This window comes from Chlorocebus sabaeus, chromosome 24 (genome assembly GCF_047675955.1).
Source record: "Chlorocebus sabaeus isolate Y175 chromosome 24, mChlSab1.0.hap1, whole genome shotgun sequence".
NCBI classification, from domain to species: domain Eukaryota; kingdom Metazoa; phylum Chordata; class Mammalia; order Primates; family Cercopithecidae; genus Chlorocebus; species Chlorocebus sabaeus.
The window spans coordinates 56,905,573-56,918,291 of record NC_132927.1 but is presented as its reverse complement, the minus strand read 5'-3'; the positions used below and the strand labels follow the sequence as shown (position 1 = coordinate 56,918,291).

The 12,719-nt window shown below is 38.4% G+C and overlaps 1 protein-coding gene across 9 annotated transcripts in view; it reads left to right on the top strand.

Annotated features, from left to right (window-relative positions):
• Positions 1-12,719, top strand: part of CEP128 (centrosomal protein 128) — a 442,691-nt gene that overhangs the window by 350,413 nt on the left and 79,559 nt on the right. For all 9 annotated transcript variants that reach the window (XM_073011225.1, XM_037984338.2, XM_073011227.1 and 6 more), the window contains one exon: positions 5,525-5,574. In XM_073011225.1, the coding sequence (XP_072867326.1) occupies positions 5,525-5,574 (50 nt within the window). The remainder of the gene's footprint in view (positions 1-5,524; positions 5,575-12,719) is intronic.

Here is a 12,719-nt window from a genome sequence, read left to right as displayed (position 1 = left end):
CTGCCAATGTTACTCTGTCCAGTGCTGTTGTTATAAATGTTGCTGTGTCAGAAGCCCCTGTTTCTATAACTTTCTCTCCATTATCAGCTGAGCTGAGTTATAATATGGATGAGGCATTTCATAGGAATGGTTAAAGAAAAAAATAGTCATTTCCCAGTTTGATCTTCAGTCTTCCTAGGAAGGTTCAAGTTACTAGGTGGGTGAGTTGCTCATACACACCTGGACATGACTCACCTTTTAAAAATAAACAAACAATCTATCTGCTTCTTGGTTACCAGACACCAAAATCAACATTAAAAAGTGTCAAACCTCCTTTAACAGCCAGATCACTGGTTGCAAAGACTGCAGAGGAAGAGATATAAAACTATCTTAGCCAAAAACATGGTTGTGATATATTAACCCTACGTGTGCCAGAGAAATGTAAAACAGAAACAAGAAAAAACAGGACAACTGGATTATCCAATTCTCATTCATGATGTTCTGCTTTTTTATATGGCTTTTTCTCCCTCTAATGACTTTATGTCATAATGAGTGAGTATCAGCTCACTTAAAAAATTGTGGCCAGGTGCGGTGGCTCATGCCTGTAATCCCAGCACTTTGGGAGGCCGTGGCGGGCAGATCACAAGGTCAGGAGATCGAGACCATCTTGGCTAACACGGTGAAACCCTTTCCCTACTAAAAATACAAAAAATTAGCCGGGCATGGTGGCGGGCACCTGTAGTCCCAGCTACTCGGGAGGCTGAAGCCAGAGAATGATGTGAACCTGGGAGGTGGAGCTTGCAGTGAGCCGAGATCGCGCCACTGCACTCCAGCCTGGGCGACAGAGCAAGACTCTGTCTCCAAAAAAAAAAAAAAAAAAAAAAAAGGAAAAAGGAACCAATCCAAGGAAAATACACAGGACTGCTGTCCTTTTTACCAAAGGTCTTTCATTAACTAGTGTTGATGGAAGCAAATTTCACCACAGCAACTTGCATAGTAGTTGAGTTGCTATTTGTATGGAACAGCAAACCAGAGAATAATAAAAGAAAACACGAATATGTCAGTGGTGAGCAAGGGAGCAGAGCAGCCCTTCAGCTCTTTCCATGCTGATAAGAACAAACAACAAGATTGTTCATTATAATGAGGGATACTAATCACACTCAGTTACCACAGTATTAAGTCACTTCAACTATCTAGGGGTCTCACCTATATTCTCTCGTGTTTTGTCTGTTTGCAGTAGAGTGGTGCTTCTCAGCAATGCCCAGTAGCCATATTTCATCAGCACAGGTTAATGACCCTGTTCATCGTTCCAAATGCATGTGCTTGAACAATGCACCTAACGAGTGAGCAGTGGCATACAACAATGGTGTAGGTGGAGTGAGCAATTTTGGGGATATAAGTTAAATATCAAACATAGAAAGGCAGTAGTTAAGGAGAACATGGATGTAAAATATGGATGGGCCAGAGGCAGTGGCTCACACCTGTAATCTCAGCACTTTGGGAGGCCGAGGCGGGCGAATCACTTGAGATCAGGAGTTCAAGACCAGCCCATCCAACATGGTGAAACTCCGTCTCTACTAAAAATATAAAAAGTAGCAAAGCGTGCTGGCTGTGGTGCCTGTAATCCCAGCTACTCAGGAGGCTGAGACGGGAGAATCGCTTGAACCCAGGAGGTGGAGGTTGCAGTGAGCCGAGATTATGCCACTGCACTCCAGCTTGGGCATCAGAGGAGACACTGTCTGAAGAAAGAAAAAAAAAAAGTCATGGACGCCCTGATTGTTGACTTGACGTCAGAGAACTTTTAAAGCAGGTCAGAAGAATACAGACAAGTGTGTATTTTATTTTTAAGTCAGTATGAAGAAGGGTGCAATTAAGTATTGAGAGGTACAAATGCGAGCATGATTAAACAGAGCAGGATGATAGGAGAGCAAAGCTCTAGAAGTGGCTTTGTACTAACTAGGTGATCTCAGCCAAACCACCTGCATTTCTTTGAGTCTCATGTCTTCACATATTTGTTGTAGGATGAAACATTTTAAGGTGGACTAGAAAGTTCTTCTCAACTCTTAAGTTCTCTAGGTTTCTGAATAGAGATAAGAAGGTTCAATACAACCACGTCCCTGGAGACTTTAAAAAATGGCAGTAATCCAACAAAAGCTAATTTAAGAAAAAGAATAGAAGAAGAATTATGTATTGGAAGTCCAGGAGGTTTGTGGGCTTCAGTCAAGGGTGGATGTAGTCCTCAAGCAATTCTGTTTCTTGGCTCCCATTTCTTCTTTGCCGGCCTCATTGCTTAATAAGTTTCTTCAACATAGTAGAAAATACAGACTTTGAAACGCCAGGCTAATATAAGCTGTGGCTTCAGAAGGAAAAAATTTCTCTCCTGGCATCCATATTAATCCTCTAATAGGACACCTCTGGTGTTGCTTAGCTCATATGTTCAGGGGGATAAGATGCTCTGACTTGCTAGCCTGGGCCACGACCTACTTTCCTACTGCAGCAGGAAAGGTTAGTTAGGCCTCCTGACCAAAAGTTTCATGGAAATCACATGGAAAAGAAGAACAGGAGTTCTCAAAGAAAAGATATGTGGCACAAAGAAAAACAAAACAAAACAAAACAAAAAACCCAAAACAGGTGTCTGCTTATACCGTTTATACAAGATGGCCAGTCAGGGAGAATATTTATTTAAAATTTAAAATGTGTATATTTAAAATGCCAATTCTAGGAATTCTTTGGTTGTTTTTATTCAGCTATCCCAAATCAAGCATTGCCATTGGCATCAGATTTGTCGGAAGAGTAGTATGACCCGTATGTATTTGGAGAAAACTGAGAACATAATTTTTAAGTTCCTATAATTTTATGAAGTTCTGTGAGTAGACTGGACTTCTTTCCATCTATATTTTATCAGATGAGTGAGTTGTGTTTGGCTGCATAAAAGATCTGATACTCATTATTGATCTAGTAAGTTTTATCTAAGGTGTTTGGAGTTGCCATACTAAGTTGACTCTGGAGGAACAAGATTAGTTTTCTTTTGTGATTGATGAACCCTACTATGTATTACTCCAGTTAGACTGCACCACTAAACAATGTAATTCATTACAAAGGGCCCAGCTCTGAGAACCTCCTAATATCCAGAAATAATGGAGCTAAGTAGCCACGTCCTCATAGGAACACAGCAGTGATCTTATATCTCACAAATATTGAAGAGAGTTGGGGTAAGGACACAGTTTACTGAAACCAGGTGGTGTAGAACTCTGTTTTGTTGGCCTGCCTGATGTCCGTTGTTCCTTCTGTTACAGAACCATAATTTTGCATTTGGAGACTATTCTTTCTATTCTTAGTCCACTCCTTTTGGGATTATCAATGAAAGTACTCCATACTTTCCCCTAGTCAAGCAGTAGGCAAGAGATCTAAGCTAGGCTCAGTAGCTGTTCTCTTTATGCAGTTTCATCTTGAGTAGAATGACATAAAGTTTAGAGGAACCCAGAATAAAATGCTCATTAGCTCATCAGCTCATCCTACCCACATCTCGACCCAGCCAGACCTGCTCTAGTTGTTACTCCCTTCAGATTTGGGATCCTCTTTTCCAGTGTATCTATTTGTTACCTCTATATCCTTCTAATAACTTCTAAGTACATGTTATTCAATTAGCAACTCATTGCTATCAGTTAGCAAGTCCCAGGTACCAAACCACTCCAGAATTCCATTTATTTAGTTCTTGGTTCTGTGAGTTGGAGTTGACACTGGGCTCAGCTGGGTAGTTTGTCTGCTCAGTTGGGTTTCCATCTCAGTCATCTGTAGTCATCCTGAGATCGACTGGGCAACTCTGCTTCTGGGCATTTGCTGGCTGGCAGCTGGGGCAACCTGCAGGGTGACAGAGGTGGGAAGAGTCCTAGACCATGTGTCTGTTGTCATCTAGCAGGTTGGCCTGGGCCTATTCAGATGTCAGTGACAGGGTTCCAAGTGAAAAAGTGGAAATGTGTGAGGTCTCTTAAAGCCTCAGTCCAGACTGAAACAGAGTTACCTCAGCTATATTGTACTCACCAAATCAAGTCAGGAGGCCAGCCCAGATGCAAGAAGTGAAGCAGATGTGCATGGCCTCTTGATGGAAGTAGCTACAAAACCGCAATGCCAATGAGTGAGGATGCAGGAAGAGAAATGATTGAGGGCACTTGAACAATCTTCCATACCCCAAGTTGGTTTCTGTATCTTATAGCTGAAGAACCTGATATGCCAATCAAAACCCCTTTAAAAATACACCCTAAAACACTGGCCTGCTCTTTTTACTTTTTGATGTACCTGATTATGGGAGGTTTTGGGAGCAAAGTCAGTTCCTCTACAGCATACAAAATAGAAACAATCTCTTATCCTTAATCCCAGCATGCTGTGTCTTCAGGAGATTGCTTACCTCTCGTCTGTAACCCTCTTCGCTCTGCAGCCTCAAAGGGTCATTACCGTCAGTTCTGTCATCTGCCAAGTCTCCTGAAATTTTGGTGTACACACAGTTACAACACACCAGCATGACTTTGTCACTCTACTATATGACTGTTTCCTGCTATATCTAGTATAGCACTTGCTAAAACATTTGAACTTGCCTTTCTGGGATACATGTTAGGCTTCTCTAACTTATGTTTTCCTTTTACGTAACAGCCTCGTGGTAAGCTATATCAAAGAGAGAGTAAGGTAAATACTCATATTAATATACACTGCTGTAGGTGTTTCTTGCCAGTTTTCATCCAAGTTCTGACTCATCCTAGTCCTCTTTAGGTTTGTGAGATATAATAAAATCATAGCACAAGGTGATATTGCTGCAGGCAGAAAATATGTTTTCTTAATAGCAAGTTCACAAATTAATGTAGGGCACTGAGACACCATGGCTGTATACATGCATTAAGACAGAGCTCTCTTCAGTTGACGACCTTCCCTTCCAACCACTAATTTCTCTGGGATAGTGCCAAACTCTTAGTCAAATGTAGCTTCAATGCATCCCACCCTCTCAATGTGAAACAACAATTAATAAGACTTTATGGATGAGGTGGTGTTCCACTTCCATTAATAACACTTATTATTCCAGGGTGTTTTAATTTGGTTATAAAAATTGACTCTAGGGGCGGAACTTGGCTTGGGAGCTTATTTTAAGGGCAAATGGTTTGTTTCTAATTTTTCTTTCAAAAGAAAAAGGCTTTTCTTTTTTTTCTAAAGGAAATTTTATGTAGCGTTTAGTTATACAAGCATGAGACCAAAATTCCTAAAATATTGGTATGATTACAGATTTTTAATTGATTTACTATTATCCTTTGGTATGTCAGGTAAAGCTGAGAGACGTCCCAGGGCTTCTCAGCTAGCTTGGAGTTGGCAGGCTCCAGCGCTCTGAATGTCATCAGTTGGGATTAGAGGGTGTTTCTTTTACATTGCTTCTCACACTTCAACATCCAATTCTCTTCTCAGGCAACAGTTTATACAAGCTACTGGCTGAACTGCATTTAATGATAAGAGGCAACTCATTTTTACATTGTATTTTGATGGGTATTTTACTTTCTTATTACAGATCTACTGGAAGAGACCCAAAGAAAAGATGAAGAAATGGGATCTCTGCAGGTAAATTCTTAAATAGGGCAAGACTCCTTGGTATGAAAACATTTGTTTTCTGCTCTTTTATCCTTTATTGTTGTCACATTCATTCTGGTATAGCAAATGGGGTGACAAGGACAACGTCAGAACTATAAAGTTGGAATTTGCTTCCTTTAGATCAGTGCTTCTGAGAGCAGTGATCTAAAGCAGGAAGCCAAATCAGCATCTATGCTGCTTTTGATAGGAAATTTTATTCCTTGGTATAGCATAACAGGAACTGCAGCATTAGGAAATGAAGGCAGTATGCCTTCATAGTCATTTCCCTCAAAACAGTACTGATGAATGAGGATGAATTCATGGAATCTACATTTTCAAGTGAAAGTCAAAAGTATTCTGACCCCATGGGTGTCATCTACCAGTGACCAACCAATTAACACATAAATAGAGCTTAAGATTGCCTTATACAGCCTCTCAATTCAGTAGAGGTTTATTCACATTGCTTGGGCTGGAAAATTGTGTTAGAAAGATTCCACTTGAATTTTAATTGACACTTCCGTGAGCAATGGATGTCAAGTTGACATCTGACAGAAGTTCTCTCTTCCCTTCACATTGGGCTAACTTACAAATGGCTAACTCAAGTGTCTGTCTTTATTAGGGGGAACATAATCGGTTATATTCCCATGACAGAACCAATTCACTTAATGTCGCGTTGGGGATTAAGAACAGTAAATACTTTGGACATTTAGAGTTCTTCATTGGCCTGGAGCTACAAGGCAAGACTGGAGAGTGATGTAATGAGCTGGTTTGAGTGCTTTAAGGGTAAAGATTTTTGCTTTTGGCAAATGAAAGATAGGCCACATAAAGTCCAAAGAGCAAGGGAAATGTTCTGTGATTGGGGATTCTTCTACTTGATGGTATATCCATTAAGAGAAAATTATATAATTGATCTGAAAATGCAGAGGAAGCATAGTTTATACATCTAATAAAAATGGTACATGTTAACTGTGGTTTTGTACAGATTAGATTATTTTAACATCTCTTACTATATTCAGGTATATATATGTTAAAAAAAAAAAAAAGAGCCTTGGTTAGTCCAGTCTGGGGCTAGGAAGAATCTCAAGTGTATACTTGACCTGCCTATCTCTGTGAAACTAATATCAGCAATACTTGTTGTTACAAAAAGCGTAGCTCTTTGTACACTAAATGTGTATATTGAGAAAGTCTTTTTGGGCATTGTGGTTAAGTGTTGTGTTTATCCAGAATAGCATATATAAACATACTTATTGAGTGTATATCTGGCCTTTTGAAATGGCAGCACAAGTAATTTTTTCTTTCATGGTACAAATGTTGGAACTAGTAATCTCATTAAATTTAATAGCCTATGTTGCTTCTCAAATGTTTATTAAATACTGGCAGCATTTTCTACTGAAATGTCCATCCAGTGCAGTAGAATGCACCAGCCAACTAGCTATGGACATTTATAGTTGGAGAATGTGTAATATGATGTCCCAGAGCAGAAGAGTTAAATGTTGACACTTTGTATTGGTAACTGGTGCCTGATATTAACACTCTATTATGAATAAAGAAGGAACTCTCGGAATGTAAAAGAGTACAGAAGCATGTCACAGAAAGCCTTTAATGTTAAAGGTTAGAGGAAAATCCTTGGAAAAGTGCCTATATTCCTGATTTCTATATTCACATATGAATATCAGAGATGATAGTTTGGAGAATACTATTCAAGTATATAGGCTGAAATCCTACAATGACACAATAGTACCTGGCTCTGTTTCTGATTCACTGAGTAACCTTGGATAACTCAATTAACTTTGCTGTGCCTATTTTCTTATCTGTAATAGAAAATCATAAAATTGTCTTCCGGAAGTGTTTAGTGTGGATTAGATGATCCCAGAAGGGAGAGCTAAATATTTAATTCCAATTTACAATGTTAGCACATCCTCATGTATCCAAATTGGAGTCAATTTTATTTACTCATTATCATCTTATAATTATGTATAACAGACATTCTGCATTTTATGCTATTCTCCTTAGGGGTAGGGGGTATTTTATTTAGCTCTAAACCCTTTCCAATTTCCTATAAATGAGGTACTCTATTTACTCATTGAACAAACACTTACCATCACCAATTCTGTGCACACCACTGTACTAGGTGCTAGGTATACAAAGGCAAGCTGTGTATACTGGATGGCTTCTTGCCCTCTATATTACAATTAGTGAAGACTATAAAAATCAGTTTTTATAATAAAATGCTCAAAAATCATATTAAAGGAAAAGTATAAGTGACTGTGGGAACATATCGTAAGAACATCTGTCCTTGTTTGTCATAGGTAAGTGTAGGTTGACAGAACTGAACGGGAATTAAGTACAGTTGAGGTAGGTTAAACTGGAGTGGGGTGGCAATCCAAGTAGGCTTCCCAAAGAAAGCCAATGTTGGAATGATAACTAGGAGTTAGCTAGGCAAGTCTACAGTGAAGATAAAAGTTTTCAGCAGTGGAAAGGATAGGGGAAGGCCTAGGGTAAAAGAGTGCAGTTTCATGTCTAAGGAACTGAAAGTTCAGTATATTGGAATGTAGCATCTGAGAGAGGGGCAACAAAACGAGAACTTTTTAAGTAAACGAAGGTCTAAAAGACCTTGTGGAGGAGTTTGGACTTTACCTTCAGTATATGAGAAATTGGAAAAGGGTTTGAAATAAGAGAACAATATGGTAAGTCTGCATTTGAAAGAGATACCTGGCTGTAACATGAAAAATAATTAGAGGCAGGCAAGATTGAAACCAGGGAGACCAATTAAGCAGATGTTTGTGAGACTCTCGGCAAGAGATGCCGGTGACCTGGATTGGGTGGCATCAGAGAGCATGAAGAGGAGTGGGTGACTTCTTACTATGTTTTAGAATATAAAGTCCATGGAACTTTGAGATTGGTTGTTAGGAAGTAAAAGGGAAGGAGTTAAGAATGATTCTTGGGTTTCTCGATTCAGCAGCTTCACAGATAGTTGTGCTCGTCAGTGATATAGGAGGAAGTTGATCCGTTCAGTTTTTGGTATTTTGAAATGTCCAGGAGGTAATGTTAAGGTTAGTTCATATGAGTCTGGAGCTCAGAAGGTGTTTGATCTGAACATGCAGAATTTGATGCCATCATATCTGTTGTCCATATCGTAGGAATGATACTAAAAGTCATATAGCGAATGTGAACTCCCAGGGGAAGTATTTAGAATGAGGAGAAATGAAATCCTAGGCCAGAACCCTAGGAAACACCAACATTTAAACAACAGGCTAAGGATGAAAATCTTGCAAAGGAATCTAAGACATAAAGGAAATAATTTCAGGAACACATAGTGCTATGAAGTTTAGCAAAAGAATATTTCAAGGGGAAGATCATCAACAGAACTGAATAAATATTTGTTAAATTCTTGGATCCATTTAGCTATGGGGTTTAGGTTTCAAAACAAAAATTTACCTTTCAATGAACTGTAATTTCCTATCATACCTGTCAATCAACTCTCACATCTTACACTTTTCCGGATGTCCACTACTTAGCACAGTGCCTCATCTTAGTAGGTACTCAATAATTTTCTGTTTACTAAATAAATAAATGAATGCCACCCTACTGGTCTCTTATTTATATAGCTCCTATTCCCGGGTCTCCTCAAGATCCACCCATTAAAAAACAACACCAGTCCCTGTCCTGTCCTAGAGTTCATTTTTCGTTTAAATTTTTGAGGGAGAGACGTCCAAACTCTGCCATTCCTGTACAGACACAGACACACACAAACACACACACACACATACGCGCAGGAGTAATTTCACATGAGTGGTAGTAAGCAGTGGAAAAGGATAAAACGACAGAGGGAGCGGAGCCGCAGGGAAGAGAGCATTTTCAATCTTAAGGGGAATCACAAACAATGGAGACAAACATGTTTGACAGTGATTTTTACAATACAGCTTGTAATTACCAAAATTCTTCATTGGAGCTTAACATTGTCTGGCTCCTTTTTGTGTGTGTGACATTCATTTGCAGTTACATTGTGTACTGCTCCTCTTAAAGACAAAGTATTGTCTTTGACTATAAATGTGTAGTGCAGTATCAGAGTTTTATTTGCATATGAGTTTGAGCTACATTGAAACAAGCAAATCCCTTTTTCATTCCTCTCAAGATCAGCCGAAACTTTAAAATAGACACACAAGGTAATCCATTTTTCCTGATTTAGTTGATTGTATTCAGTGACTTGACACCTTGCTGGTGATGGCTAATAGTAGTAGGTATTGCTGCTGTTTCGTGTTTTTATTTTTTTAAATACCAGTCTACCTGGTTCACCTTTCCCCATGTTGCTTTCTAAATCCTCAAATGCAACGCACATGGAGAGTTAGTATCATGCTTAGTTATGAAAGCTTCACGGTGGGTCCTATGACAGTCACTAAACAGACTATCTGCAAAACTCATGTGCCCTTACTCATATGATAACTTACTGGTCATCACTCTTTTCATTTTATTTGAAATCAGTCATTCAGTAACTTCCAGTCATCTCTCTTCATTTTATTTGAAATGAGTTAAAACTAGATGATTATGAACATAATTTTTACTATTCATTTTCCTTTCATACTAAGCCATTGGTAGGTTATTTTGTGTCAGCACAACATATAGATATTATAATTAAGGATAATAATAATACTGATTTCATAGGACTCTTGAGAGGATTAGCTACCATAAGAAATGTGAAAATTTTGGTGCCTGACAGGTCGTAATAAATGTTAATTCTACACAGTGACTGTTTACACCTACTGTGTGTCAGAGATGATGCTGCATGCTTAGGGATAAAGCAATAAACGAGTCAGAGAAGGTCTCTGCCCCCATAGGGCTCCTCCTTCCCTCTTCCGCCACCTTCTACCCTTGCCCTTTCTCTTACCTTCCCCCTGCCATGGTCAACTCTGAAATTCAAATTCATATTTTTGTGAGATTATGCTGAAGGAAGTAGTAGTATGTCTTTGGCCAGCTGCTAAATATAATGAGAAATCGAAAAAAAAATGTCATGATATGGCAATAATTAAATGGATTATTGGGCTACATGTGAATATCAATCTCATTATTTTAGGAGGAGAAAGGAAACATTTTAGTTGTAGAACCTGTAATCTAAATGTTGTCACAAGTATTTTTGGACACATTATTTGGTATCATTATTAGAAATTTTATTAGAAATAAACTAATCCTTTACTTAATTTTTAACAATGGGTTTACAGATTTTGTATATATACATGTATATGAATATTTCATATAATATATAATAGATTTTAATTACAGATTTATGTATAATATTGTATTATGTAAATCTATAATAAAATATATAAAATATATACAATCTTGAATATATATATTTAAGTGACTGATTTTTCTGAGACTTTCCAGAAGCTCTGCCTGAAGGATATGTAATGTCATTAGTGCCATGCTGTTTTTCAGATGACCCATAATCATATTTAATTTCTCTATCAGTTGACTTTGAAAAATAGTCTGGAATCTCCCACTTGAAGGGTTTGATTTTCTTTTTAGTACTGTTTCTTTTTAGTACTGTGGAGGGACAGGTGTTAGATTTTGTTTTTGTGACCTCAATAGTGCTTAGGCAAAAGCATTTGAAATGAGCAGTAAGGAGAAGAGAATCTTTTCCCCAGCCATTATTTATTTCAGCTACTTATGGAGTAGCCTGTGGCAACACAGTGTTTCAAGGGAAAAAATAGAATATACCTTCTTGGTTCTTTTGGAACAAACTTAATAAACATTAATATTAGGGTATTATAATATAAAGAATGCCAGTGTAGAGTTGTCAGGCACAACAGTTGGAGATAAACTGGGCAGGAAAAGCCACCAAAGAATGCTACTGTCATTAGCAAATAAATTACCCTCCCAGAAGCTGGCAAGATAGTGCGTGAACCTCTCAGTACCCAGTAGATGCTAATCCCCCTGGTAAGGAAACCCTGTGAGAAACTGGGCTATTGATCGACCTGCTGGATAATTTCTGTGCTTTTGCTGTCAGTCTTTTCTGCCAGACTACAGAATGCCCATAACCAGTACTTCTAGAGGTTGCCGGTGGAAATGCAGGATGGGGCAGCTGCGAGTCCCTTTTAGAGTTCCCTCAGAGTTGCTTTAGAAGGATGAGGGTGGCGGAGAACGCTCTGCTCTCCCACTGGATCTCAGAAAGAACTGAAGTAATTCATTTCCCCAGAAATTCCCATTTTCTTGGGAGATACTAAAGTATATTTTTGGAAGTCTTGATTTGAATAAATTGATAAATTGGGATTAACTGTTTAAGGTTTCATTAAACTAGAAAGTAATACAGTCCCTACCCACTCCTAAGATGACTCGTGAGAGTTATGACAGAAATTTTATCATTCTGGAAACCAAAATGTCATGCATCCCCAGGTATTCTTCTGAAGGTGCATTCCTCAAAGCCGAGGCAAATAACTACATTTCTCTATGTCTTCTTCTGAAATGTGATTTAAAAATAATTGTTCTAAGCAATGGCATAAACAAAACAAGATACAGTGTTGTGAGGATGGAAGGCTGGGCCACCCTTTGCCACTTTCAGGCAGAGGCGACTTAATAGGTCATTTAAATCTCTATTTTCTCCAAAGGTAAACAGACTTACCAAACCTTAAATTTGGTACAAAGTTCCACCAGAACAGAACACATTAGCAGTCTGCCTTGGAGTCAAACAGGGTCTCAGCCAATTAGATTTACACCCTTCAATTTACTGGGTCAAGAAGCCTCATGAGAGCAGGGACCCACTCTCAGGAAAATGGATTCCACTGAAATTTTAGTGATCATTAAACTTTGTCACTCTGTTTTACCTGAAATTTGCGACTTAATATTAACCCCAAATTTATGACAGTATAAAACTTAAAAATAGAATACCCTGTGAAAGAAGTATTCTTGTGTCTGAATATATCGAAGTTGATTGACTAGGTCATTTTCCTTTGAGAATAAAAGAAATATAAAAACGTGCCTGGCTCTGTTTATCCAGTGGGATGAAAAGCACAAGTCGCCAGGACTCAGCAGTCTCCTTGAATTAAGCTTCTAAAAAAGCTTCTAAAAAACACACACATCATTTGGAAACATTGTTAAAATGCAAAATCAAAGCATAGTCTTTGAGCTCAAAAGCCCAAATA